Source organism: Nothobranchius furzeri, chromosome 3 (assembly GCF_043380555.1).
Source record: "Nothobranchius furzeri strain GRZ-AD chromosome 3, NfurGRZ-RIMD1, whole genome shotgun sequence".
NCBI lineage: Eukaryota > Metazoa > Chordata > Actinopteri > Cyprinodontiformes > Nothobranchiidae > Nothobranchius > Nothobranchius furzeri.
The window spans coordinates 91,883,958-91,910,702 of NC_091743.1; the positions used below are offsets into that span (position 1 = coordinate 91,883,958).

Consider the following 26,745-nt stretch of genomic DNA (forward strand, 5'->3'; position numbering starts at 1 on the left):
GGTCAGACATAAATGATCCCTTGATGTGTAAAAGGAAGTGAACAGTGGAAATGTCCCAGGAAAAGAAGAGGGTTAATCAACCTAATTAAATATAATTATATAAAGTCCTCTTTATCTGAAAAAAGTGCAATTTTCCTGCCAGTATTTCCTGGACATGCTTTGATTGCATAATGGAGAGCTCTCTGATTGGCTGACGGAGAGGCTACATTGCTTTGTAAATTGCAAATTGAGCAACAGCAGGGAGATTTGTGCAGGCAGAGACGGAGTTGAGCATGCAGAGAGAGGGCTGCATACGACTGCAGAGCAGGTGTTGCTCTTGCTGATTGATCACTGCACGCTCCAGTTGGTGGCTCAAAAATCACTCCACACTAAAAACCTGAATCAGAATCTGGCCGAATGTGTATATTATTGACAATTTTTCTATATTATATATATCTTTCTATAATATATATATATATATATAATATATTATAGGTACATATATGTATCTATAATATAGTAAACAGCCAGTTTTATATATGTCACATATATTCAAAAGCTACATCAAAACATATATTAAAACCTATATGTTTATGACTTCTTTCCATGTGGGTTGTCAATTGCTTAATATCTCCTATGTTTACCTATGGTAAAGAAAGGAGATATTGTACTCATCTAACTTTAACATAAATTTTGGCAGCTCGATGTGATGTTATGGAAAATGCCATCATCATGAGCAACCAAACATAGGCTATATTAGGCTAACAGTTGTCTATATTCTTTCCCATTTATCCACCAATGGCTGTTTCAATTATTGTGAGTGAAAACTGAATGGTATAGTAGCATTTGTCTTGGCATTAGAAATTGAAAATGTTTTTCAATGTGTTGGCTAGATGGATATACGAAGATTTTTTAAGAGAGTGAGTGAGGAACAGGAGAGAGACCAGGTGGTTGATGCTGAGGAGATCTGCATGGTCAAGGTCAGAGATCTACAGAGAAAACAGGGGCGAGCGCACCGTTATGAGCATTTACCTGAGCACAAAGTTCTCAAGCAAAATTGAACAGTTTTCTATTTAGGAGTGAACATGTAAGAGACATTGAGAAAAAAATAACTATAATTATCATGTGACCTGCAACCTTATGTCAAGTTGTATCTGTACAGTTGACTTTCTGTATTATAAGTTCTACTACTTGCTGGATATTTTTATATATACTGTTATTTTGTCTTGTAATAGTTAATTACACACTCCTTTACTCCATATCATAGCAGTGTTATTCATATATTAAAACTGTCAACTGCACACTCATTTGGCAGAATAAAAGTTTGACAATTATTCATTTGTTCTTTATTGTCATATTTCAGTAACAGTTATAATTAAACAAGTTGTAAGTAAACAAATTAAATAAATGACTACAACATTTCCCCCTGTTAAGTGCAGTAGACTGAAATGAATAGCTTTATTTGGAAATATAACATATCTCATTTTTAATGGACTTACATAAAATCTTTCTTCAACATAGACCCCACTAATGAACTGATTAAGTGTTATTTTTTATGAAAAGAAGAGAGAAAATGCACAAAAGTAGGAAAGGAAAAGAAAGTGATAAAATAATAGGTTTTGTTAAATGTTCTTCATATAATGAATTAATTGACAAAGTTTTTGCAGAGTGTGACAAAAAACGTTCGAGGTCAAGCTCCTGGGGCTAAGCCCCCCCTATATCTCAATCCTAGTGACGTCCATGATGTACACACACGCACACATGTACACACACATGTACACACACACATACATGTACACACACACGCACACATGTACACACATACATGTACACACACGCACACATGGACACACACAAACGCACGCACGCACTGAGGACCTGGCAAAAGTCACACACACACACACACACACCATCCGGACCATCTTTAACACTCACCGTCACCGTGAACATCCTGCGGCTCCGGTACGTGCGCTGCTCCATCCGGACTGTTTATTAACCGGGCCGCTGGCCGGTACCGGTTCTCCGACAGCAGACTTCTTCTCCGGCTCATCTCCCGGTAGATAACGAAAGCGATCAGACCCAGGCCGGCAGTGGCTCCAACAGCGAGCCCGATCAAAGCGCTCCTCCCGAGCGGAGAGCTCATCTCCACCGATTCGTTCCGGTTCTAGCCCCTCACAGTCACGGAACCATCGGAACCAGATGCCTTCAGATGTTTGGTCTCCGGCTGCAGATAACAAGATGTGCTGACGTCACACAGGCAGTGACTTTCTTCTGTGTCGCTAAAATGCTAATTAGCCGTCTAACGCGCTGTTTGTTTACTCGTGTCGACAAAAGCTGTACGCCAGCGACGTCGGTGCCGATGTACGGTAGCTAAGAGACGATCCTAGCGTCACTTCCGGTGTTGCATCGAAATGTGTCCCCCGCCGAAAACACCGAACTTGCGAGCCGTTTTAACAACAAGCGGAGTTCTTTTTAACACAGCAATAACATTAGTATTATTGTTGATTAGCCCCGGCAAACCAGGTCAGACATGTGGGAACATATTTGATAGCAACATGAAATTTGATAAACAAATAGCCTTTTTCAGCTCCGTCTTTTAGCTAAAATAAAATCATTTTTTATCGTTCTGACCTGGAAAAAGCTACACACGTGTGGCAAGTGGCAGTAGTGATAAAGGAATAAGTGGTTAAAAAGGTAGCTGCAACAACGCCACCCTGGGTTAACCAAAGGTCTCACCAAAGGAGACCTCACCCCAGCCAGAGTTGTGAGGGAAAACCATGATCTCCTTCAGGAAACTGACACACTGAACCATGTTCTCCACATGGAATGGTCTCACAGATGTGAACAGCTCAAATGCACCCAGGCTGAGTTGACAGCATTTAGAAACAGCCAAACTGTTGATGCCAAACTAAGGGAAATGGCCTGTATATGAGTTAGCACCTTAGTCCTGGAAACATCAGCTCCATCTTAAAGTGTACGACAGAGCAAATCTCAGAAGTCGCCCTCTCACATTGTGTGACCCAATGCTTCGATGCCAATCTGGTAGCAACACGTTGGACTTGAATGTCTGCTAAAAATTGTAGTTTTAACACAAAATGTTGGACCTTTGAATCCGAAATCCTGGAAGACTGTTGTGGTCATTTGTTCTTCGGGCTTGCCGTAGATTGACACGCATGGGTTTATGGGGGTTGGAGAAGAAAGATGAAAATAAAGAAGTAAAATGTTTTGGGGTTATTTTACATGAACACGGAAAACTCGCTCTCTTGACAATGCTGTGACTGTGTGTGGCGTAAAGTGTAACAATAAAGGAAATACCTGTGGAGCCGGGACGGCCCGTGGGCTGTGTGAGCAGTTCTGGTACTTTTGGGTTGTGTGTGCGAGACCCTCACGAAGGTAAAATGTCAAACATGCCTTAAATTCATGCAAGTGCACAGTTGCTGCCCGGGAAGTGTTAGTCACCTCTTGTAGTTGACACCCCACGCAAAACTCACCCCTATTTCAAAGATTACCACACGAGGGGAAAATCGGCTCAGAAAAGTCAAAAAGTGGCACAGTGTCCGCCCGGCTCAGTGCCAAGGTACTCTGAACACTGTTCACAATAAAAGTGTACTTCATGTGTTGATTATGGGGTGCCATTTGTAAAGTCAAACAGTCATAATCTAACAGCAATATTTTTGGTTATTCAGCATATCATAAGAGAAAAAATGGGAGTTCACTTTTTCAAAGTCATATTTTCACCATGTTATACATACATTTATAAATGTTAAAGTTTCCAAAAATATATTTAGTTAGCAAGCTAAATATTCAATTTATAGTCAAATATTTATTTTGCAAACTAAATATTTAGGTCTGATCTAAACATTTAGTTTGTAAAATAAATATTTATTTTCCGAAAAAAATATTTAGATCCCAGCTAATTTTTTATTTTGGGGCTAAACATTTAGTTTGCAAAATCAGTATTTGGAATATAAATATTTAAGTCTGACCCAAAAATATAAAATATAGTGTGGAGCTAAATAACATCATGGGAAATAAATATTTAGCTGGTACTTAAACATTTAGCTAATATGCAAATTCACTTGCCAATAAGCGGAAGTTGTTACCAAAATAAAAGCTCGATCTCGCTAACCTCTATAAACTCTTGCTCTGAACCAGAACTTGTTTATCTCCGGTTCTATTCTTCTTCAGCCAACACGTTGGACATGTTCAGAAGAAAAGAACCGGAGATGAAACCAGTTCTGGTTCGGATCAAGAGTTTATAAAGAAGTTAGCAAGATCCAGCTTTTATTTTGGTAACCAACTTCCGCTTATTGGCAAGCGAATTTGCATATTAGCAAAATGTTTAAGTACCAGCTAAATATTTATTTCTCACGATGTTATTTAGCTCCACACTATATTTTATATTTTTGGGTCAGACTTAAATATTTATTTCCCAAATACTGATTTTGCAAACTAAATGTTTGGCTCGAAAATAAATATTTAGCTGGGATCTAAATAATTTTTCGGAAAATAAATATTTAACTAACAAATCAAATATTTAGTTCCAAAATAAATATTTAATTAGTAAATTAAATATTTAGTTAGTGAATTAAATATTTATTTTACAAACTAAATATTTAGATCAGACCTAAATATTTAGTTTGCAAAATAAATATTTGACTATAAATTAAATATTTAGCTTGCTAGCTAAATATATATTTGGAAACTTTAACATTTATAAAATGTATGAATAACATGGTGAAAATATGACTTTGAAAAAGTGAACTCCCAATTTTTTCTCTTATGATATGCTAAATAACCAAAAATATTGCTGTTAGATTATGACTGTTTGACTTTACAAATGGCACCCCATAGTTGATGACCTCCCCAAACAGGTCATGTGTGGATGGGATCGTGCCAGGAAACATGAACATCTCCAGCTACACCAGCTAAACTGTGCCACCACCAATGACTGTAGAAGAACAGCAGATAGGACATCAGCATCAGTGAACGCTCCTTTTTAACACCAGGGTGTCTTCACCGGCCTGAAACTGCAGGTTAGAATAGTGTAGTAGTAGTGTTGGTCCTTTAGAGGAAAGTAATACGCTCTACAGTTCTACTCTAAATAGTCCAATTCTAACGTCAAATGATAAAATGACTCCTAATGTTAATGTAGGAAACATTATCCTCTATTTATCCTTTAAGTTCAGCAACAAAACGCTGAACCTAAACAAACACAAGTGGACGACACCAGGAGTCACTGATAGGTATGATCTCAGGGGTCGTGGCACATCTACTGCAGAATAACCACGGAGCCCGTCTGTGCCTACAATACTGGTATGTTTCAGCCTGTTAGTGGTTTTATTGTTGAGCAGGTGCCACGTTTTGACATGTCACACGTCTCCTTTTAAAACAAGTTTAAACTGTTCAGAATACAAATCCAGGCTCGGTCTCGTTGGATTGTTGTAATTAAACTTTTGACTGAACAAACCTTCACATGAAACACTGTTGAAAAGGTAAGAAATTAGTTAGTGTTTTGCCTCGTGTACAGTGACGGAGATAACGGCGCAGTGTGCACGGCTCTGGTGTTGGACGAGTTTAATGTTTGCAACAAGAAGGCAAAACAGTCGAATGGCAGGGTTCTCACTGACCAGATATTTCCCGTATTTGACCGTTTATTGGGATGCAGAAAGAACAGAAAGAACTACCCAGACGCATGCAGATGTGCTGACATTTTAATGATTACGCACATCGTGGAGGTAGATTCCCATCAGAACATCTGAGCATTATACCGGACACTGCTCAGTGCAGCTCGCTGTCAGCGCACACATAAGGTGGACAGCGAGCTGAAGATGTGGAGAAGGGAGCGCGTTGGTCACCGGCAGCAGCAGAACCAGAACCATGCAGGAAGGTTCCTCCCACTGAAGCAGTGTTTTCCAAACCCCGTCTCTCAGAGAGACTCGTCACTTAGAAAATGTTCTCTGATGATGAAACTTTGGCTGAATGGCGCTGGTTCCTGTCTCCAGTGTGGCGACGCATCCATGAGCCTGTCTGAGGAAAAGTCCAGAACCTCACATCTTCTTCAGCTCAGAAAGCTCCTTTAGAGACATCTGATCCCACACAAGCAGGTGACCTGTACACCGGGTCTCATGGGAGACCGGGTCGGACCTGTTCAGGTTTACACAGACAGTCTACATTTAGAATTAGCATACAGATAAAAAATGGCTGCAGTAAAATAAAATACATGTAACCCCTTAAGCCCTAGGCCTACTTTGAAGCCTATTCCTCCAAAAATGGTAAAAATGGTATTTAATGGTAAAATGGTTTAGATAGTAGTAGTAGTGCTGGCTTTGGGAATTATTACTACTTCCTCTGTAGTGTGACGGTTGTTTTGGGCCTGTAAGGAGCTGATGTCACAGGCTGCCCATTACAGCAGAGAGCCACAGACCCCTGGTCTAGAGAAAGATGATGTCATACTGCATTATAATCATATCATCAGCTGTAGTCATTCCTACATTAGCTTCATCGTGTCATTTCCCATTTAGACCAGAATAATCCTAATCTGCTAGTCTGATGGATTTGTGGTTCCAGCTGCTTCTGCTGAGTGGAGCTTCTCAACCTGAGGCTCATCCATAGCACAAGAACACCTGAGTAGCCTGGCTATCTTCAGCTCAGCTCAGGGGTAGCAGCTTCAGATGATGACATCATAGATGACCTCATGGCACTAAGAACATGGAGATGTGTCTGCAGAAGGCCTCTGCCATTGTTGAAAGAGGCGGCTCATTTAATCTGGGCCTGTAAACCCAAAGGGCCCCGATGAACAGCTGCACACGGATTGTGTTGTAAAGCGCCTTGGGGGGTTGTAGGACTCTAGAAGACACTAGATCAAATACAGGTCATTTACCATTATTATTATTATCATTGTTAATGTTATTCTCAGCATCATCATCACTGCTGAATGGTGAACAGGAAGTAAGAGGTCTGCAGAGGACATTCAGCTTTCTGCTCTGCACACACACACACACACACACACACACACACACGCACACACACACACAAGCACACACACACGCACGCACGCACACACACACACACACACACACACACACACACACACACACACGAGGTCAAACACCTGATCCGTGAGGGTGAGTTACACAGTGACGGGGCGCTCTGGCAGGTATGCAGTCAGACCAGTTTAGCACATTAACTGGAGGCTGAGACAGAATATGATTCACACAGAAGGAACCAGATCAGCTGCTTCGAGGCTAAGGAACACATCGTGTCAGCCTTAACTGAAAATATTCATTCAACTAAAGTATGAATACATGAGGGGAGCGCATCATGTTGAGAGGGTTATGATGATAGACGCAGACACAGCAGCAGAAATAAATACCTAACAATACCAGAATGAAAATACATAAAAGTATCAAATAAGAAAGATAAACACATAAGAGCAGAATACAAAGATAAAATATACAGGTACGCTACAGAAGGTCTGAAAAGAGGATAAAAGAAAGTGTTTCCTCCATCCTGACGAGTGACAACAGAGACTAACAGTAGGATCAGAGGCTGCTGCAGGAACATCTGACCATCAACACGTCTAAAAGCAAACTAAGTGCTTTAAAAGTGCTGATCTGGTTGTAATGTAGACCGTGTCTTCCTTTTAACCTCATTCTGATTGGTTGTTTATGTCAGGTTGTCCTTTTGTCTCTGATCAGACACAAGTTAGTGTCATCTGCTTCTTCCCAAAGCTCTCTAGCATTTCTAGCATTTTCTACCTAAATCAAGAAGGGGTCCAGAGATCTGTACGACTACCACTCACCAGGAGCAGTCTCATGGTGCTGGTGTCCGTCAGAGGATCCCTGGACTGGTCCCCAGTCCACTGCGGGGACGCATAGACAAACAACCAGTCAAACACTCCGTTTACAGTCTCCTGTTAATCTGACATGCATGTTTCTGGTTTGTAAGAGAAGACTGGAGAACCTGGTCAAAACCCAAACATGCATGGGGAGAACATGCTAACTCCATACATGCTTGCTAACTACCTTCTTTCTGTGAGATAACCGTTCAGCCCCAGCTAGGATCACTTACAGAAATATGTTACTTACTGCAGAGCCTCAGTAGTAGTATTTATTATTTATTTGTTTATTTAAATGAAATCAGCCATTACCTTCTAACAACACGCGTCTTCCAGAATAATTAATCACATTAATGTGTTAGCAGGAGTCTTCGTGCCCGTCTACTTCCAGACCACCAGAAATAATGAATGCAAGTCAGTGAGGCTACTGAAGCTCGTTTCTAATCCTGCTTGTTGTGAGCCATCTCACACCATGCCCACACATTTTAAAGACACATTTTGATACCAGGCTGCACCTGGCGGTAAGGCGTTTCCTGTTTTCAGTGTTGCACTATGTGTAGCTGTTTGGTGTTTGGGGCTCGCTAAAGCTGATTTAATTTCTCTGTACTAGGATATCTCTGAGTTATTGTAGCACATAAGCACGCTAAAACACATTTTCTGTTGTTCCACCTAGCTTTTAGGGAACCATTTGAGTTTGCACGCAGTTTATTTGGTACTGAACAGTTTGCTCGTCCAGTTAGCTTAGCCTCAAAAAAAAAGTTAGCTTAGCCTCAGCACGGCTATGGCTACTTCTGCCTCTGCTTCTCCGTCTCCTATCTCTTGCTCTCTGTGTCAGATGTTTAGTTACTCCTCTGCCTCCTTTAGCGATAATGGTACGTGTAATAAATGTAGCATTTTTGTAGCTTTGGAGGCGAGGGTGTCAGAATTGGAGTCCCGGCTCCGCGCTGTTGAAAAACCCGTGAACAGCCGTAGCTACTTAGCTAGCACGGGGCTAACTAGCTCAGAGCTGCCCCGTAGCGGTCCTCCAGCAGAAGAACCCGAGCAGCCGGGACCTCAGGCCGGCTGGGTGACGGTACGCAGGAAGCATAGAACCCAGCCTGTGGGCCACCATTGTGTATTTGTTTAGTCATGTGACAGCTTTTAATAATCTCAGAAGTGTAAATGTGTGTGGTGTGTGTACATACTTAAATAAAGCTTTAATCATTTTCATTCTATACAAAATCTGAAGATTTTAGAAGCATTCATGTTAGTATATCAGTTATTGGCAATAACAGTGATATTAATATCGGTAATTGGTATCGGCCCAAAAATTTCATATCGGTGCATCGCTATCTAAAAGAATGGCTAACTCACGTGCCGAGGGAACGCTACGGTATAAAAGTCTGACCTCGATTGGAAGGTCATTCAGCTTTGGGGCCTTTTAGTCAACCTCCCTGTAATTCCTACTTCATATAACAGTAATTTAATTTATCCTAGCACTAATTATATTCTTTTTAGTCAAACTTTCAAATGAAAACATCAACAGTTATATTATATAAATTATAATTAATAACAACTGCACTAGCAGGAGATATCTCAGAATCCCTAAAACCCTAAGGAGGACTTTTAACATTTATTAGGCAATCTGGATAAATATTCCAGGTATCTATAATTCTATTATTCCTAGTAGAAATGAACATTCCAGATATCCTTAATAACATTCAGCTAAAAATCTCTGATGTCATGTATATTATATTAGAACAAGTAACATCAGTTACTTTGACAGGTAACTAATTACTTTTACAATGTTGTAACTGAGTTACTCCCTCAATTACTTTTTGGAAAAAGTCATTTGTTACTAACTAATTACTAAGATGCCCAACACTTGTCGAAACACACACCGTTACCTTTCATTTACACTGAAGTACAACATGTGTGACTCGGGGAGTGAGGCAAAGCGGTCGTTTTTCTAGGGACCCATGAGCGGACTGGAAAGGGAAGAGACTTAAACCTGGCTTATGCATCTCGGTCACCCCATGCAAGCGAAAGATGCACGTGCAATGATGGAGACGTTATGTTCTCGGACTTCTCCGTCTCCTGGTGAGTATTGCAAAGCAACTCCTCGCCAGGACAACAGAGGGCGTATCATTTTCTTGGGTGTCCTATCATGTATCCAGTCCAGGGTGTGTTTTTTGTATTTCAGAGACTTTTAAACTCTTCACGTGCTCGCCACCTCTAAACTCTAGTATCCGGTCATTTCCGTCCGAGCTTGTTGCATATCTCTAGTCCTTCAGTCACCATATCTCTAGTCCTTCAGTCACCATATCTCTAGTCCTTCAGTCAACATATCTCTAGTCCTTCAGTCACCATATCTCTAGTCCTTCAGTCACCATATCTCTAGTCCTTCAGTCACCATATCTCTAGTCCTTCAGTCACCATATCTCTAGTCCTTCAGTCACCATATCTCTAGTCCTTCAGTCACCATATCTCTAGTCCTTCAGTCACCATATCTCTAGTCCTTCAGTCACCATATCTCTAGTCGTTCAGTCACCATATCTCTAGTCCTTCAGTCACCATATCTCTAGTCCTTCAGTCACCATATCTCTAGTCCTTCAGTCACCATATATCTAGTCCTTCAGTCACCATATATCTAGTCCTTCAGTCAACATATCTCTAGTCCTTCAGTCACCATATATCTAGTCCTTCAGTCACCATATATCTAGTCCTTCAGTCACCATATCTCTAGTCCTTCAGTCACCATATCTCTAGTCCTTCAGTCACCATATCTCTAGTCCTTCAGTCACCATATCTCTAGTCCTTCAGTCACCATATCTCTAGTCCTTCAGTCACCATATCTCTAGTCCTTCAGTCAACATATCTCTAGTCCTTCAGTCACCATATCTCTAGTCCTTCAGTCACCATATATCTAGTCCTTCAGTCACCATATCTCTAGTCCTTCAGTCACCATATATCTAGTCCTTCAGTCACCATATATCTAGTCCTTCAGTCACCATATCTCTAGTCCTTCAGTCACCATATCTCTAGTCCTTCAGTCACCATATCTCTAGTCCTTCAGTCACCATATCTCTAGTCCTTCAGTCACCATATCTCTAGTCCTTCAGTCAACATATCTCTAGTCCTTCAGTCACCATATATCTAGTCCTTCAGTCACCATATCTCTAGTCCTTCAGTCAACATATCTCTAGTCCTTCAGTCAACATATATCTAGTCCTTCAGTCACCATATCTCTAGTCCTTCAGTCAACATATCTCTAGTCCTTCAGTCACCATATCTCTAGTCCTTCAGTCACCATATATTTAGTCCTTCAGTCACCATATCTCTAGTCCTTCAGTCACCATATCTCTAGTCCTTCAGTCACCATATCTCTAGTCCTTCAGTCACCATATATCTAGTCCTTCAGTCACCATATCTCTAGTCCTTCAGTCACCATATATCTAGTCCTTCAGTCACCATATCTCTAGTCCTTCAGTCACCATATATCTAGTCCTTCAGTCACCATATATCTAGTCCTTCAGTCACCATATCTCTAGTCCTTCAGTCACCATATATCTAGTCCTTCAGTCACCATATATCTAGTCCTTCAGTCACCATATCTCTAGTCCTTCAGTCACCATATCTCTAGTCCTTCAGTCACCATATATCTAGTCCTTCAGTCACCATATCTCTAGTCCTTCAGTCACCATATCTCTAGTCCTTCAGTCACCATATCTCTAGTCCTTCAGTCACCATATATCTAGTCCTTCAGTCACCATATCTCTAGTCCTTCAGTCACCATATCTCTAGTCCTTCAGTCACCATATATCTAGTCCTTCAGTCACCATATCTCTAGTCCATCAGTCACCATGGTGAGTTTGGTTACCTGTTCCTCTAGGGTCCATGGGATTACATGTGGTGTGCCCCAGGGTTCAATTTTAGGCCCAGTGCTTTTTAATCTTTATATGCTCCCTCTTGGCAGTGTCATCAGGAAACACGGGGTCAACTTTCACAGTTATGCTGATGATACACAGTTGTACATCTCCGTGTCTCCGGATGACTCTCGGCCAATGGATGCACTTTTTAACTGTATTTTAGACATCGAATCCTGGATGGCAGAGAACTTTCTCCAGCTCAACCAGGACAAAACTGAAGTTTTAGTCATTGGTCCTGAGGCCCAGAGAGAGAAGCTTTTACCGAAATTACAATCTCTGTCTTTTAATCCATCTGAACAAGTGAAGAACCTGGGTGTGATTTTTGACTCTGAGCTGACTTTTATCCCATACATTAAAAATATCACAAAAATAGGTTTTTATCATCTAAAGAACATCGCCAGAGTCCGCCCCATTCTCTCTCGGGCCAATACGGAGACGTTGATGCATGCTTTTATCACCAGTAGGATAGACTACTGCAATGCCCTGCTTTCTGGTCTTCCCAAAAAGAGCATCTCAGGCTTACAAATTTTACAAAATTCGGCAGCACGTGTCCTGATGAAGACCAGGAGGCGGGAGCACATGACACCAGTTTTAGAATCATTGCATTGGCTCCCCGTATGTTTCAGGATCAATTTTAAGGTTCTTCTAATGGTTTTTAAGTGTCTTAATGGTCTTGGGCCTTCTTATCTATCAGAACTGCTTTTACAATATGAACCCTCGCGGACTCTGCGCTCCTCTGGCAGGCGTCTCCTGGTCATCCCTAAAGTCAGGACACAAACTCACGGCGAGGCGTCCTTCCAGTGTTATGGCCCTCGCCTCTGGAACGAGCTGCCAGAGGACCTCAGGGCCGCAGAGAACGTTCATGTTTTTAAGTCAAGACTCAAGACCCGTCTTTTTAGGTTAGCTTTTATCTAAATATTTTCTACAGTTTTATTTCTCGTTTTACATGATTATATTTTATTACTTGCTTTGCATGTTCTATATGATTATATTTTAGCACCGTTTCATTATTTAAATTATTATTTTACTGTCTATGATTTTATTTATTACTTATTTTCTAATTGTTGTCATTTATATTAGCTCTTTTATTACATTTTTACTCATTTTAATCCAGTGTTTCCTCTGTGGGGGCCCTCTGCCCCGGGAGCGGTGGTCGACTGTAGCTTCCTGGGCGCTCTATAGGTGGGGGTCTATGCTCCCCCTCCACTGAGCGCCCTGACTTAGTGTGGAAGACCTGATGCTGCCGGGACAGACGGCTCCTCTGATGGCGTTTCCTTGCATTACCATACTTGGCTCATCTGGACTCAGCCTAATTTAATTTTTACTCGTGTGTGTGTGTGAGTCTGTCTGTGTGTGCGTGTGATTGCATATGTTTGTTAATGTTTTTAACCTGTCATGGGAATCTGGGGTCATTTTGTAAAGCACTTTGAATAACACTTTGTTTGAAAAGCGTTTTAGAAATAAAATTTGATTGATTGATTGATTGATATCTCTAGTCCTTCAGTCACCATATCTCTAGTCCTTCAGTCACCATATCTCTAGTCCTTCAGTCACCATATCTCTAGTCCTTCAGTCACCATATCTCTAGTCCTTCAGTCACCATATCTCTAGTCCTTCAGTCACCATATCTCTAGTCCTTCAGTCACCATATCTCTAGTCCTTCAGTCACCGGTGAGTAAAACGTTTATATTTTCAGAGTTGTTCCACCACATATTCCTCAAGCTGCAACCTGGGAGTTTCTCGATATCGAGGCGCTTGCTGCGAGGACTCTGTCCTACCTTGGTCAAAGAAAATGGTTCAGTGGAACAGACTTGCATCACATGACCACAGCTTCCACGGTGGTCACATAACTTCACGTGACACGGGAAGTTACGTTATATTTTATATGTATAAGTTTCAATATTTCACTTTTTAAATTGTGTAAATATTGGTTAAATGAAATATGTAAGCAAGTTACTACCCGCTAGCCACCGAAGCTGCAACTACTAAGCAACTAACCAACCATAGCTAACTGCTTTGGATATAAAAAAAAACATTTGAAATCAGCCCTATAGCTACAATTAGTTGACCTACTTGAAATTTGCCCTAGAAGTAGCTGCTGACTTCTGATTCACAATCCTTTTGAAACTACTACGATGTATTCTGGGAAATGTTTAACCAAGGCCAGGCTAAGGCACGTGTATCCTTGATCAGCTAGCTAAACTGCTAACAAACGGAGAACACATGCCTCAGGAGAACAAGAACACTCAGTGCGTTTACATGCAGCCAGTAACCCTTTTAAAACCCGAATATTCACAATAACCCGGTTCCGCACAGCCATGAAAACACCACCAAAAACCCGGATATGCTCATAACCGGGTTTTTAAAAACCTGGTTACAACACCTGGGGTAACCCTTTTCTAACCCGAATGTTTGGTCGTGTAAACGCATACCGGGATATCCCCATCAAAGCGTGTGTTCTGCACATGCTCTGTTTGCAAGGAATCTTGGTCTTTTGAGTAGCGAGACGTCTTGTATGCGCCAGAACACCGGAAGTAAACAACAAGTTGGGAGCAACATGGCGAGTCGCGACACAGCACCACACTTTGAGTGACGAGGAAACTAAAGCGCAAACAAACACGGTCGCTATCTCTTCCGAACTGGGAAACATGTTGTTGTTTTCACGGATACCGGAACAAGAAGAACCGGAAATGAGGCATTTTGCGTCTGGACGTAGTCCACACGTCCTGACGCTACCCTAACGTCCGCTTTTAAATCGGGTTATGCAAGTTAGGGGTAACTCTTTCTATTTATGCTTGTAAACGGGTTATTCTGATCAACTCAGAAACCCGAATCCCGACCTTAACCCGATCATAACCCGGATATTGGTTGCATGTAAACGTAGTCATTGGAAGACGCCTTGGCGATTCCTGATGTCATATCTGCTAGACAACCGGAGTGGGACCAAGACATCAAGACAAGATTCCTTTGCATTGAGAAACTCCCCGTGTCTGCTAGATATCTTCGGTCTACTTTTTATTTGTTTTGAGGGGTCAATTGAAGTGCTATTGACATATTAAAAGGAAGTGTTGTCCTGGCCAATCACAAGCTTGCGCTCTCCAGTGGACTTGACTCCGTCCATCCTTGCGAGCCTGTTAGAGAACAAGGATGGATAATGACGTTGCATGTCTGTACAGATGCACATGGAAAAGCAATAATTAGACTTCCCTACTAACACAGAAAGTCGATCGCCACGTCGCATTTTGCGACATTTCGTTTGTGACGTAGTGACAACGTAGCTGCTACGTTTAGGTTACTGTGTTCCACAGGGGACTAGGGCTGTCACGATACTAAAATTTCAAACTCGATTCGATACTATTTAAAAACACCAATTTATTGAACAAGTTTATTCAAAAAAATAACATTCCTCAATTTATATTGCAAAAATTAAATGTTAAGAATTAAGTGTGTAAAGTGCTTAAACCTTTCAAGTATCAGCATTTTTTAAAACGTACATACAAAAACTGGTGAAAGTTAACACTTTAAATCATGAATTGTCTCACTATATATACACTATTTGCAGAGTGATGCTTTGCTTCTTAAACTCTGTTTAAGGTGCATTATTGTCATAAGATCAGAATCAGAATCAGAATAAGCTGTATTGCCAGCGCTCCAGCGACCCACAGCATATAACTTGAGGTAATGCCATATGTTTTGTTCTGTACTTTTGAACAACTGTTGGTCAATAAAGGGAGAAAACAAATTTCTTCACAGTAGGACAAAGGTACATCTACCAGTAATCGTAATAAAAACAGATTGGTGCACGGCAGTGACGTCATTAAAAGCGCCGGTTAGATTAGCCGCGGCTAGTCTATTTACGCCTAGAAATCCCAGACCCGCTCCAAACGATCAGGGGAATCACGTTAATGATTCCTAACAAAACCTTTCGACATGAAGATGTTTTGGTGCAGATAATCTTATTTCGAGGCTGCACCATGGGTGCACGTCCGCACCCGTTATATGGATATACACTGATGGCGATTCGCCGATGGATCTAAATACCCCGGGGAATCCAAGTAGCACCAAAGTTGTCAGCATGAGTAAACAAACGTACTGCATGCTAGAAATTAAGTCCGGGTTGCAATAAACGGGAGTTTTCCTTTAAGCACATAAGCGTGAATTTACAACTACGTGTCGGACTTGGTATGCTAATTAAGTTGGGCTGTGAAGCGCCTCCCAAATTCACTGTTTATGTTTTTGTTTATTTATTTGGCAGTCAACACTTGGATCGGAGACAACTCGCGTGGGAAATTGCGATGTAGCCATGCGTCTTCTTCTTCTGTTTGTCTGGGAGGCGGAGGCTGCTTTACGGCATCTGGCTGTCGTGCGTGTCGGTGTACTTGAAGAAGGCTGTGTATAATAGTCCATAATATCGATACCACAGGGATGGAATATCTCATTTAGATACCACTTTTAGCATCGATTTATATCTGGGTATCGATTTTTTTGACAACTCTACACGGGACGTTGTTGGTACATTGCTGAAACGTCACACTACAACGTCCTCAGAAAGTAGCTTTACAACTTCTGTTAAATGTCCCCCTGTAACTAATTCGGCACTTTGAACAACAACGTTGCTGCTACGTTGTTGTTCAAAGTGATAACTGTAGTTCCAGAATAAATAAAATTTAAGAGATTTTATCATCAAATTAGATTTTCAGCTTGTCCATTTTGTGATTCTAATTTGGATTTTGTTAAAATTAAAAATGTTTTCCTCAACACACATGAAAAATAACACAAAGATATAATTTATTTTGGTCTTTAAATGCTTTGTTTTTTATTATTATTAGAGTTTTGACAATAATTAAGTTAACCATTATTCCACTTTCATGGCTAAAACTGTTTTTCTACCAAAAAACTGGATTTTTTTAAAAACCTTGTTTACTGAAAAACTCATTTTTGCTGTTTACAAATGTTTACTTTCTAAAATCCACCAGCAAAGACATGTAACCTAATTTACATGTTACTGCCCTCACAGCCCTCCGATGGAACGGCTTGTTGTAACAACCCTGAAAATCAACCAATTACTGTGACTGATGTTCCAGCCAGTTCTCTGATTTGTTGTGGTCATCACATGTTCCACGACCATCTTCCAATCAGCTTAATCTGCCTCTGTTTTTGTTCTTATTTTATCCCGTGTTTTTTCCCACAAGATTCATATTTTTTTCCCTCCACCTGAACCAATCCTCATGTAACCCTCTTATCTCTATTAAGGTAGCGCGACTCAGGGTTGCGAATGACCACAGTCACCAATTTTTGTCATGAGTCTTGCCCATGTATGTCTGATCTCTGAATTGTGTGTACTGAAACTCTAATTTCCCTCTGGGATTAATAAAGTATTGATTAATATATATATATATATATATATATATATATATATATATATATATATGTTTGTATGTATGTAATATGCAATAACATATGTAATAACATAATTCGGTCAGCATACTTCCATCTACGTTCCATAAACCGTCTCCGCCCCTCCCTTACCCCTCACACTTAATGGTCTCCCCAACAAACTCCTTCATAAACTGCAACTGGTCCAGAATTCAGCAGCCCGTATTATCACCAGAACCCCTTCCTTTCACCACATCACCCCGGTTCTCCAGCAGCTTCACTGGCTCCCAGTTAAATTCAGGTCCATCTTCAAAATTCTCCTCCATACCTTCAAAGCCATCCATAACCTCTCTCCTCCATACATCTCAGACCTTATAAGTATTCACACCCCATCCCGTTCTCTCAGATTTCTTCTTCCATCCATCTTGCGGTTCCTTCTGCCCGTCTCGCTACCATGGGGAGCAGAGCTTTCAGCCGTTCTGCTCCCCGCCTCTGGAACTCACTTCCACCCAGACATCAGGAACATCGACAGTTTTACCCTTTTCAAAACAAAACTCAAAACACACATGTTTAAATCTGCCTACAACCTCTGATTTTATTGAACTGTTTCTTTGCTTTTTTCTTGTTTGGGTTTTATTGTTGTTTTATTGTATTTTATTACGTGTTTTCTGTCAAGTGACCTTGGGTGTCCTGAAAGGCGCTTTTAAATAAAATGTATTATTATTATTATTATTATTATTATTATTATTATATGTATATATATATATATATATATATATATATATATATATATATATATATATATACACACACACACACACACACACACATATATATATATATATATATATATATATATATATATATATATATACACACACACACACACACACACACACACATATATATATATATATATATATGTGTGTGTGTGTGTGTGTGTGTGTATATATATATATATATATAGTGAACAAAAGAAAAAAAAACTGAAAGGGTGCAGGCGGCACCTACTGTATGTTTTGCGGATTTTGTCCACATGACCCTCTGCTGGGTGTCGGCATGTTCAGATTGTTTTCCATACATTGCACATCTCCCTGTGGCTTGGATGAAAGAGATGAAAGGACAGATTGACTTAGTCCTCCTCAGAAAAATGGGCCTCCATTTGTGTGGCCTGAAGGAAAAACAAAAGGAGGTATAAATTAGTGAGCAATTAGTTAGTTAGTTAGTTAGTTAGTTAGTTAGTTAGTTTGACTTTACTTGAACAGACCGAATAAACTACAGTACGTAAGCTACCATGCGGTAGCTACCCATGCAGCATTGTTTGAGGGCAGATGTATGCTACTGCCTTTTGTAAACCAAAATTACAACTATAATAACAAGCACAGGATTTAAAACTTTTTCTTACCTGAAGCAAGCGAACTAAAGAGTGAGTGGCTGACAAATAAATTAGAGGAAGTAGCCAAGCAGCAAAGAGCAACTGGAAATCAATCAAATCAAATCAAAGATACTTTATTAATCCCAGAGGGAAATTAGAGTTTCAGTACACACAATTCAGGGATCAGACATACGTGGGCAAGACACATGACAAGAATTGGTGACTGTGGTCATTCGCAACCCTGAGTCGCGCTACCTTATATATATATATATATATATATATATATATATATATATATATATATATATAATTTTTTATCATAAAAAAATTTTTTTGAAGCGCCTTGTGATTTTTATTCTGAGAGGCGCTATAAAAATGTTTTGTTTAAATTCTGTATGAAAATGTCAAACCTTTATGTAATAAAAGCTGAAAAGTCAGTTTATTGTCCATCCTTTGTGAAATTACATCTGATGCTGCTGCCTACTGCTAAACATATGCAGTAGAGCTTATTTTTTAAATGAAATCAAGACACCGCTGTCCTATATTACTTGTTTATAAGGTTTTTATACATTTGTTTTGCCATTCTGGTTGTTTTTGCTGTAATCTGCCATTAGTTTTGCTATATAAATTCCTGTGGTATCTACATAATGAATAAAGGTGACAAAAAAAGTTAACCTGAAAACGTCTCTGCAACATGTCACAAACATTTAGTTGGTATGTTGTCACGTTACAAGAGCAATGTTGTCACAATATCGCAGTAAAGTTGTGGAGATGTCACAACAACGTTCCAGCAACGTCCTATGTGACGTTCTGACAACGTCGAAGCGGAACTTCACTTTGGAAGTCGCTACTACATAACAACATAACATACGACATTCCTGCAACATCACAAGGTGTCAGAAAATACGTTGCGACTACGTTGTTGCAACGGACCTGTGTTAGTAGGGTTTAGATTCTCTATGGGGGCATTCTTGCATCGAACTGTGGGTAGACCTCTGAGACTCAAACTCCCATAATGCTCTACTCTTCAATCAGTTTATTAAAAACTTTCAAACTTTGGTGCCCCCCACCCCCACAGCTACCCCGTGCAGCCGCCCCTGCTGACGGTGCCGCCCAGCGCAGTTCGGGTCCTTTTGCCCGTCCTCCTGCGTGTTTCTCCGCCCCCTGCTGCATAAAGAACCGAGCGTTGATCTCCCATCGGGTCATCGTGTTCTGACGGACCTGGTCCGGTTCCGGTAGTTCTGTGTGTGGTGTCCGGTTCCTGTAAACCCGGTGGGTTCGTTTTCAAACTGAACCCCGCTGAGATGGTTCGTGGGTCGGGATGAGTCTCCGAGCAGCAAGTTCTGAAGGTAAGTCGGTCAGTGTGGGTCCACTATCACCGGCCCCACACCGGGGACCCGGAGCCTCCTGAGGGGATTCTCACCGGACGTGTTTGTGTTCCAGCCCCCTCTCCCGGTGTCCCGGGATGCCCCCCCTCCTCGGAGCTGCCCGCGGACCGTGTGCTGAGCTCCGGAGCTGTGCTGTTCCCCGGTGGGTGAGACCGCCCATCCCCCCCACACACACCTGTTTACCTGGAGCTCGTGACTCGTTAAGTGTTTCATCCCTACAGGTGTTTTTGACCAACATGGCTGCCCTCTGGTCCTGTTTCCGGTGGAGTCTCAGGACAAACTCTCTCAGCTCAGCCAGGGAGAGGTTGTGGACTTCATACAATACTTCCTGTGTGTGCACAGGTATGCTGGGTGAGAGACTCACCTGGGGGTGTGGGGGTGGGGGTGGGTGGTGGGGGGGGTGGTGGTGGGATAAGGTGGACTGACGCTGGGTCTGTCTTCAGCAGCAGGAAGCAGGAGAAGCAGAGTCTGGTGTCGGTGGTGGCTGATCTGAGGGATGCACCTCCTCCTACAGCCAGGTTCATCGCTGAGGTGCTGCTCCAGCTCCAGGTACAATCAGGATCCTGGTACTGGTACCGGTCCGGTGGTGCAGACAGGTCACTGGTCTCCATCCCCTCCCAAGTTGTCTCTGTCGGTTAATTCTGAGGTCCAGACAGGTCTCTGACTCATGCCGACTCTGCAGAAGCTCCAACGATGTTCTGCTGAGCTGTGGTGGCCTCATGGAGGGGGCCATCAACTAGCACTCTGCTGCTAACCACTTAAACTTTTTACTCTCTTTGACGTTGGATGTGCTACTACTAGTTTACCCGTTTAATTATAGATCCACTAGGATAAATACAATAAAGTTTATCTCTCACCTAATAGAATATTTACTAAGAAATCACAATATTACTATAGACACAGTGCTTGGTGTGTGTGTGTGCGTATGTGTGTGTGTGTGTGTGTGTGTGTGTGTGTGTGTGTGTGTGTGTGTGTGTGTGTGTGTGTGTGTGTGTGTGTGTGTGCGTGTGTGTGTATGTGTGTGTGTATGTGTGTGTGCGTGTGTGTGTGTTTTAGACTCCTGCTGCTGCTGCATGTGTGTGTTTTAGACTCCTGCTGCTGCATGTGTGTGTTTTAGACTCCTGCTGCTGCTGCATGTGTGTGTTTTAGACTCCTGCTGCATGTGTGTGTGTTTTAGACTCCTGCTGCATGTGTGTGTGTTTTAGACTCCTGCTGCATGTGTGTGTGTTTTAGACTCCTGCTGCTGCATGTGTGTGTTTTAGACTCCTGCTGCTGCATGTGTGTGTTTTAGACTCCTGCTGCTGCTGCATGTGTGTGTTTTAGACTCCTGCTGCATGTGTGTGTGTTTTAGACTCCTGCTGCTGCATGTGTGTGTGTTTTAGACTCCTGCTGCATGTGTGTGTTTTAGACTCCTGCTGCTGCATGTGTGTGTTTTAGACTCCTGCTGCTGCTGCATGTGTGTGTTTTAGACTCCTGCTGCTGCATGTGTGTGTTTTAGACTCCTGCTGCATGTGTGTGTTTTAGACTCCTGCTGCTGCTGCATGTGTGTGTTTTAGACTCCTGCTGCATGTGTGTGTTTTAGACTCCTGCTGCTGCATGTGTGTGTTTTAGACTCCTGCTGCTGCTGCATGTGTGTGTTTTAGACTCCTGCTGCTGTTGCATGTGTGTGTTTTAGACTCCTGCTGCTGTTGCATGTGTGTGTTTTAGACTCCTGCTGCTGCTGCATGTGTGTGTTTTAGACTCCTGCTGCTGCTGCATGTGTGTGTTTTAGACTCCTGCTGCATGTGTGTGTTTTAGACTCCTGCTGCATGTGTGTGTTTTAGACTCCTGCTGCTGCTGCATGTGTGTGTTTTAGACTCCTGCTGCTGCATGTGTGTGTTTTAGACTCCTGCTGCTGCATGTGTGTGTTTTAGACTCCTGCTGCTGCTGCATGTGTGTGTTTTAGACTCCTGCTGCTGCATGTGTGTGTTTTAGACTCCTGCTGCTGCATGTGTGTGTTTTAGACTCCTGCTGCATGTGTGTGTTTTAGACTCCTGCTGCATGTGTGTTTTAGACTCCTGCTGCTGCTGCATGTGTGTGTTTTAGACTCCTGCTGCTGCATGTGTGTGTTTTAGACTCCTGCTGCTGCTGCATGTGTGTGTTTTAGACTCCTGCTGCATGTGTGTGTTTTAGACTCCTGCTGCTGCTGCATGTGTGTGTTTTAGACTCCTCCTGCTGCTGCATGTGTGTGTTTTAGACTCCTGCTGCTGCTGCATGTGTGTGTTTTAGACTCCTGCTGCTGTTGCATGTGTGTGTTTTAGACTCCTGCTGCTGTTGCATGTGTGTGTTTTAGACTCCTGCTGCTGCTGCATGTGTGTGTTTTAGACTCCTGCTGCTGCTGCATGTGTGTGTTTTAGACTCCTGCTGCATGTGTGTGTTTTAGACTCCTGCTGCATGTGTGTGTTTTAGACTCCTGCTGCTGCTGCATGTGTGTGTTTTAGACTCCTGCTGCTGCATGTGTGTGTTTTAGACTCCTGCTGCTGCATGTGTGTGTTTTAGACTCCTGCTGCTGCTGCATGTGTGTGTTTTAGACTCCTGCTGCTGCATGTGTGTGTTTTAGACTCCTGCTGCTGCATGTGTGTGTTTTAGACTCCTGCTGCATGTGTGTGTTTTAGACTCCTGCTGCATGTGTGTTTTAGACTCCTGCTGCTGCTGCATGTGTGTGTTTTAGACTCCTGCTGCTGCTGCATGTGTGTGTTTTAGACTCCTGCTGCATGTGTGTGTTTTAGACTCCTGCTGCTGCTGCATGTGTGTGTTTTAGACTCCTGCTGCTGCTGCATGTGTGTGTTTTAGACTCCTGCTGCTGCTGCATGTGTGTGTTTTAGACTCCTGCTGCTGCTGCATGTGTGTGTTTTAGACTCCTGCTGCTGCATGTGTGTGTTTTAGACTCCTGCTGCATGTGTGTGTTTTAGACTCCTGCTGCATGTGTGTGTTTTAGACTCCTGCTGCTGCTGCATGTGTGTGTTTTAGACTCCTGCTGCTGCATGTGTGTGTTTTAGACTCCTGCTGCATGTGTGTGTTTTAGACTCCTGCTGCTGCTGCATGTGTGTGTTTTAGACTCCTCCTGCTGCTGCATGTGTGTGTTTTAGACTCCTCCTGCTGCTGCATGTGTGTGTTTTAGACTCCTCCTGCTGCTGCATGTGTGTGTTTTAGACTCCTGCTGCTGCATGTGTGTGTTTTAGACTCCTGCTGCTGCATGTGTGTGTTTTAGACTCCTGCTGCTGCTGCATGTGTGTGTTTTAGACTCCTGCTGCATGTGTGTGTGTTTTAGACTCCTGCTGCTGCATGTGTGTGTTTTAGACTCCTGCTGCTGCATGTGTGTGTGTTTTAGACTCCTGCTGCTGCATGTGTGTGTGTTTTAGACTCCTGCTGCTGCATGTGTGTGTTTTAGACTCCTGCTGCTGCATGTGTGTGTTTTAGACTCCTGCTGCTGCATGTGTGTGTTTTAGACTCCTGCTGCAGCATGTGTGTGTTTTAGACTCCTGCTGCTGCATGTGTGTGTTTTAGACTCCTGCTGCTGCTGCATGTGTGTGTTTTAGACTCCTGCTGCTGCTGCATGTGTGTGTTTTAGACTCCTGCTGCTGCTGCATGTGTGTGTTTTAGACTCCTGCTGCTGCTGCATGTGTGTGTTTTAGACTCCTGCTGCTGCTGCATGTGTGTGTTTTAGACTCCTGCTGCATGTGTGTGTTTTAGACTCCTGCTGCATGTGTGTGTTTTAGACTCCTGCTGCTGCATGTGTGTGTTTTAGACTCCTGCTGCTGCAGCATGTGTGTGTTTTAGACTCCTGCTGCTGCTGCATGTGTGTGTTTTAGACTCCTGCTGCATGTGTGTGTTTTAGACTCCTGCTGCATGTGTGTGTGTTTTAGACTCCTGCTGCTGCTGCATGTGTGTGTGTTTTAGACTCCTGCTGCTGCTGCATGTGTGTGTGTTTTAGACTCCTGCTGCTGCTGCATGTGTGTGTTTTAGACTCCTGCTGCTGCTGCATGTGTGTGTTTTAGACTCCTGCTGCTGCTGCATGTGTGTGTTTTAGACTCCTGCTGCATGTGTGTGTTTTAGACTCCTGCTGCATGTGTGTGTTTTAGACTCCTGCTGCTGCAGCATGTGTGTGTTTTAGACTCCTGCTGCTGCATGTGTGTGTTTTAGACTCCTGCTGCTGCATGTGTGTGTTTTAGACTCCTGCTGCTGCATGTGTGTGTTTTAGACTCCTGCTGCTGCTGCATGTGTGTGTTTTAGACTCCTGCTGCTGCTGCATGTGTGTGTTTTAGACTCCTGCTGCTGCTGCATGTGTGTGTTTTAGACTCCTGCTGCTGCATGTGTGTGTTTTAGACTCCTGCTGCTGCATGTGTGTGTTTTAGACTTCTGCTGCTGCATGTGTGTGTTTTAGACTCCTGCTGCTGCATGTGTGTGTTTTAGACTCCTGCTGCTGCTGCATGTGTGTGTTTTAGACTCCTGCTGCTGCTGCATGTGTGTGTTTTAGACTCCTGCTGCTGCTGCATGTGTGTGTTTTAGACTCCTGCTGCTGCATGTGTGTGTTTTAGACTCCTGCTGCTGCATGTGTGTGTTTTAGACTTCTGCTGCTGCATGTGTGTGTTTTAGACTCCTGCTGCTGCATGTGTGTGTTTTAGACTCCTGCTGCTGCATGTGTGTGTTTTAGACTCCTGCTGCTGCATGTGTGTGTTTTAGACTCCTGCTGCTGCATGTGTGTGTTTTAGACTCCTGCTGCTGCATGTGTGTGTTTTAGACTCCTGCTGCATGTGTGTGTTTTAGACTCCTGCTGCTGCATGTGTGTGTTTTAGACTCCTGCTGCTGCATGTGTGTGTTTTAGACTCCTGCTGCTGCATGTGTGTGTTTTAGACTCCTGCTGCTGCAGCATGTGTGTGTTTTCTGAACATCTCCTGAGTCCAGAGCGTGTGCTCATTGATCAGGTCTCATGATGCTGCTCCAGGCCCTGAGTGAGCTACTGCGTGTGTCTGAGCAGTCTTCAGATCTTGGTGGAACAAAGACTGCAGTGTTTCACGTGGACATCAGCGAACCAGGACCTGTGGGTTCTGGCTCTGCTCTGGGACAGAACCGTACCTGTAGAACCATGGGTTCTAGCTGAAGCCTCTGTTCCTGCAGAGTTCTGCTGAGTGAAACAAACCTTTCTGGACCTGTGTGTGTGTGTGTGTGTGCGTGCGTGTGCGTGTGTGTGTGTGTGTGTGCGTGCGTGTGTGCGTGTGCGTGTGGTCATGGTGAGATCATGCAGCTGATGCATCTGAGAGTCCTGGTTCTGGTACCAGCCTGGACTCCATGTTATTCTCAGAACCACCTTAGTCTTTCATGTCATGGGTCCAGCGGGGTTCTAGAAACTTCCCTCAGAGGTTCTACAGCAGTTACACCACCAGTAGCAGGATGGATCTATGCCTTCATGTTGGTGACACCAGCTGGTGTGCAGTCTGACCTCTGACCCTAGATATGGTTGTGGGTTCAAATCCCAGTAGGTCAGCTACAGACCAGCCTGTCTGGTACCAACAATCACCACGCTTCAACGTTCCGTAGACCTCATTCCTGATCAGTCTGGATGCTGCTCTGTGATTGGCTGACCTCTGAACTAACAGCCTTTTTGGTGTATTAGTTTGTGTTGAAAGTGTTTAAGGCGCGGCTAACGGGTGGTGTTGGTGGTGTTCTGCAGCAGCGGCTGGCAGCGGTCCACAGCGCCTACATCCTCCAGCCCAGGAAGAAGGCAGCCGTCAGGTTGGTGCAGAGACTCCTGGCTCCGTCCAAACCATCCCGTCCGACCGCCTTCAGGGTGAGTCAGTCCTGATGACATCATTGTTTGGTTTCAGGAACGCTAGTCTGACCTTTTCTTGTCTTTCTGAAGAAAATCCTGCTGAAGGAAGTCTCTGAGCTCTCCAACTACATCGACCGGAGCCAGCTGCCGGCCTCCCTGGGCGGATACTTTCTGTACTGTCACAAGAGCTGGGTTGGCTTTGTTAAGGTAACGCGCTTTGGTCGGACCTGTGGAACCAGCCTTTCATTCCTGTTTGACCCGTTTTAGGAGGTGATGTAACTTCAGATCCGTAAATCCTCCTCAGACGGAGGTCAGGTCTGAGTTGACCTCGTCTGTGGGTGACCTCTGAAGGCCAGAGGTCATTTGTTGTAGAAGGAGGGAGGGAGCTGAATCCCACCACACATCGAGTCTGGACCCCATCCTAATATCCAGGCTCTTCCAGTAAACGGGAACGTGTATTTGAGCCACTGGTCGCTGTTTAGAGGAGCACAACAAGCTTCTCTTAGAAAGCTCATTTGCCGTGGCGGCATCAGGGACCCTTAGGTCGTTTATAAGTGTGGCGAGGTGGAGAAACGAGGGCCCGGGCGGGATTCGATCCCCAGACTCCCGGGTGAGAGTCATACGCTCTAACCAGTCAGCCAAAGAGACATCCCCTTGGCCAAGTAGCCAGGGCGCATGATCAATCGGGACACGGTGACAGGACACACACGCTGCCACATAAGTGGTCAGACCGCGATGGTCATGTGGCGCAACCGTGTCTTTATTAGTCAGGGTTACGTGACGGCGGCGGTCTCCTGTCAGAAGCCGCGCTCGTTACGTTTTTAACGAGTCGCGTGTGTCCTCCACAGCCCCGTGCAGTCTCTGGTGATCGGCGCTCCGGCTCCAGCGGAGAGAAGCTCCTGCATCGCTCCAGTTTACCGTCTCGGCTGTTTCTGCTTACAGAAGCAAAACTTACGGCTCGCTGCTGGCCGGAGCTCCACTCCCCCGTGATCGTGCATTCACGAGTCCAGCGTTGTGCTAATATTACTACCAAGCATGGCGGCATGAATGCTGCAACGATCCCTCAACGC

The 26,745-nt window shown here is 43.3% G+C and overlaps 2 protein-coding genes and 1 long non-coding RNA gene across 4 annotated transcripts in view; 1 reads left to right on the forward strand and 2 right to left on the reverse strand.

Annotated features, from left to right (window-relative positions):
• rmdn3 (regulator of microtubule dynamics 3) overlaps window positions 1–2,341 on the reverse strand; it is a 9,018-nt gene extending 6,677 nt beyond the window's left edge. The window contains exon 1 of the mRNA XM_015975489.3: window positions 1,915–2,341. Coding sequence (XP_015830975.1) covers window positions 1,915–2,122 — 208 coding nt within the window. The 5' untranslated portion in view covers window positions 2,123–2,341. The remainder of the gene's footprint in view (window positions 1–1,914) is intronic.
• Window positions 2,342–5,675: 3,334 nt separating this feature from the next.
• On the reverse strand, window positions 5,676–18,714 carry LOC129153780 (uncharacterized). Its single transcript, XR_008559738.2, has 2 exons — window positions 18,115–18,714; window positions 5,676–6,126 (listed from the first exon to the last, which is right to left on the reverse strand). It is a non-coding gene; the product is annotated as an uncharacterized lncRNA (long non-coding RNA).
• An 882-nt stretch (window positions 18,715–19,596) lies between these two features.
• The window catches only part of LOC107395987 (uncharacterized), a 30,969-nt gene continuing 23,820 nt past the window's right edge, over window positions 19,597–26,745 (forward strand). The window contains exons 1-6 of one of the 2 annotated variants that reach the window (XM_054733740.2): window positions 19,597–19,827; window positions 19,922–20,008; window positions 20,088–20,208; window positions 20,310–20,415; window positions 25,577–25,693; window positions 25,766–25,882. In XM_054733740.2, coding sequence (XP_054589715.1) covers window positions 19,800–19,827; window positions 19,922–20,008; window positions 20,088–20,208; window positions 20,310–20,415; window positions 25,577–25,693; window positions 25,766–25,882 — 576 coding nt within the window. In that variant the 5' untranslated portion in view covers window positions 19,597–19,799. The remainder of the gene's footprint in view (window positions 19,828–19,921; window positions 20,009–20,087; window positions 20,209–20,309; window positions 20,416–25,576; window positions 25,694–25,765; window positions 25,883–26,745) is intronic. The other variant, XM_054733741.2, reaches the window with a different exon arrangement.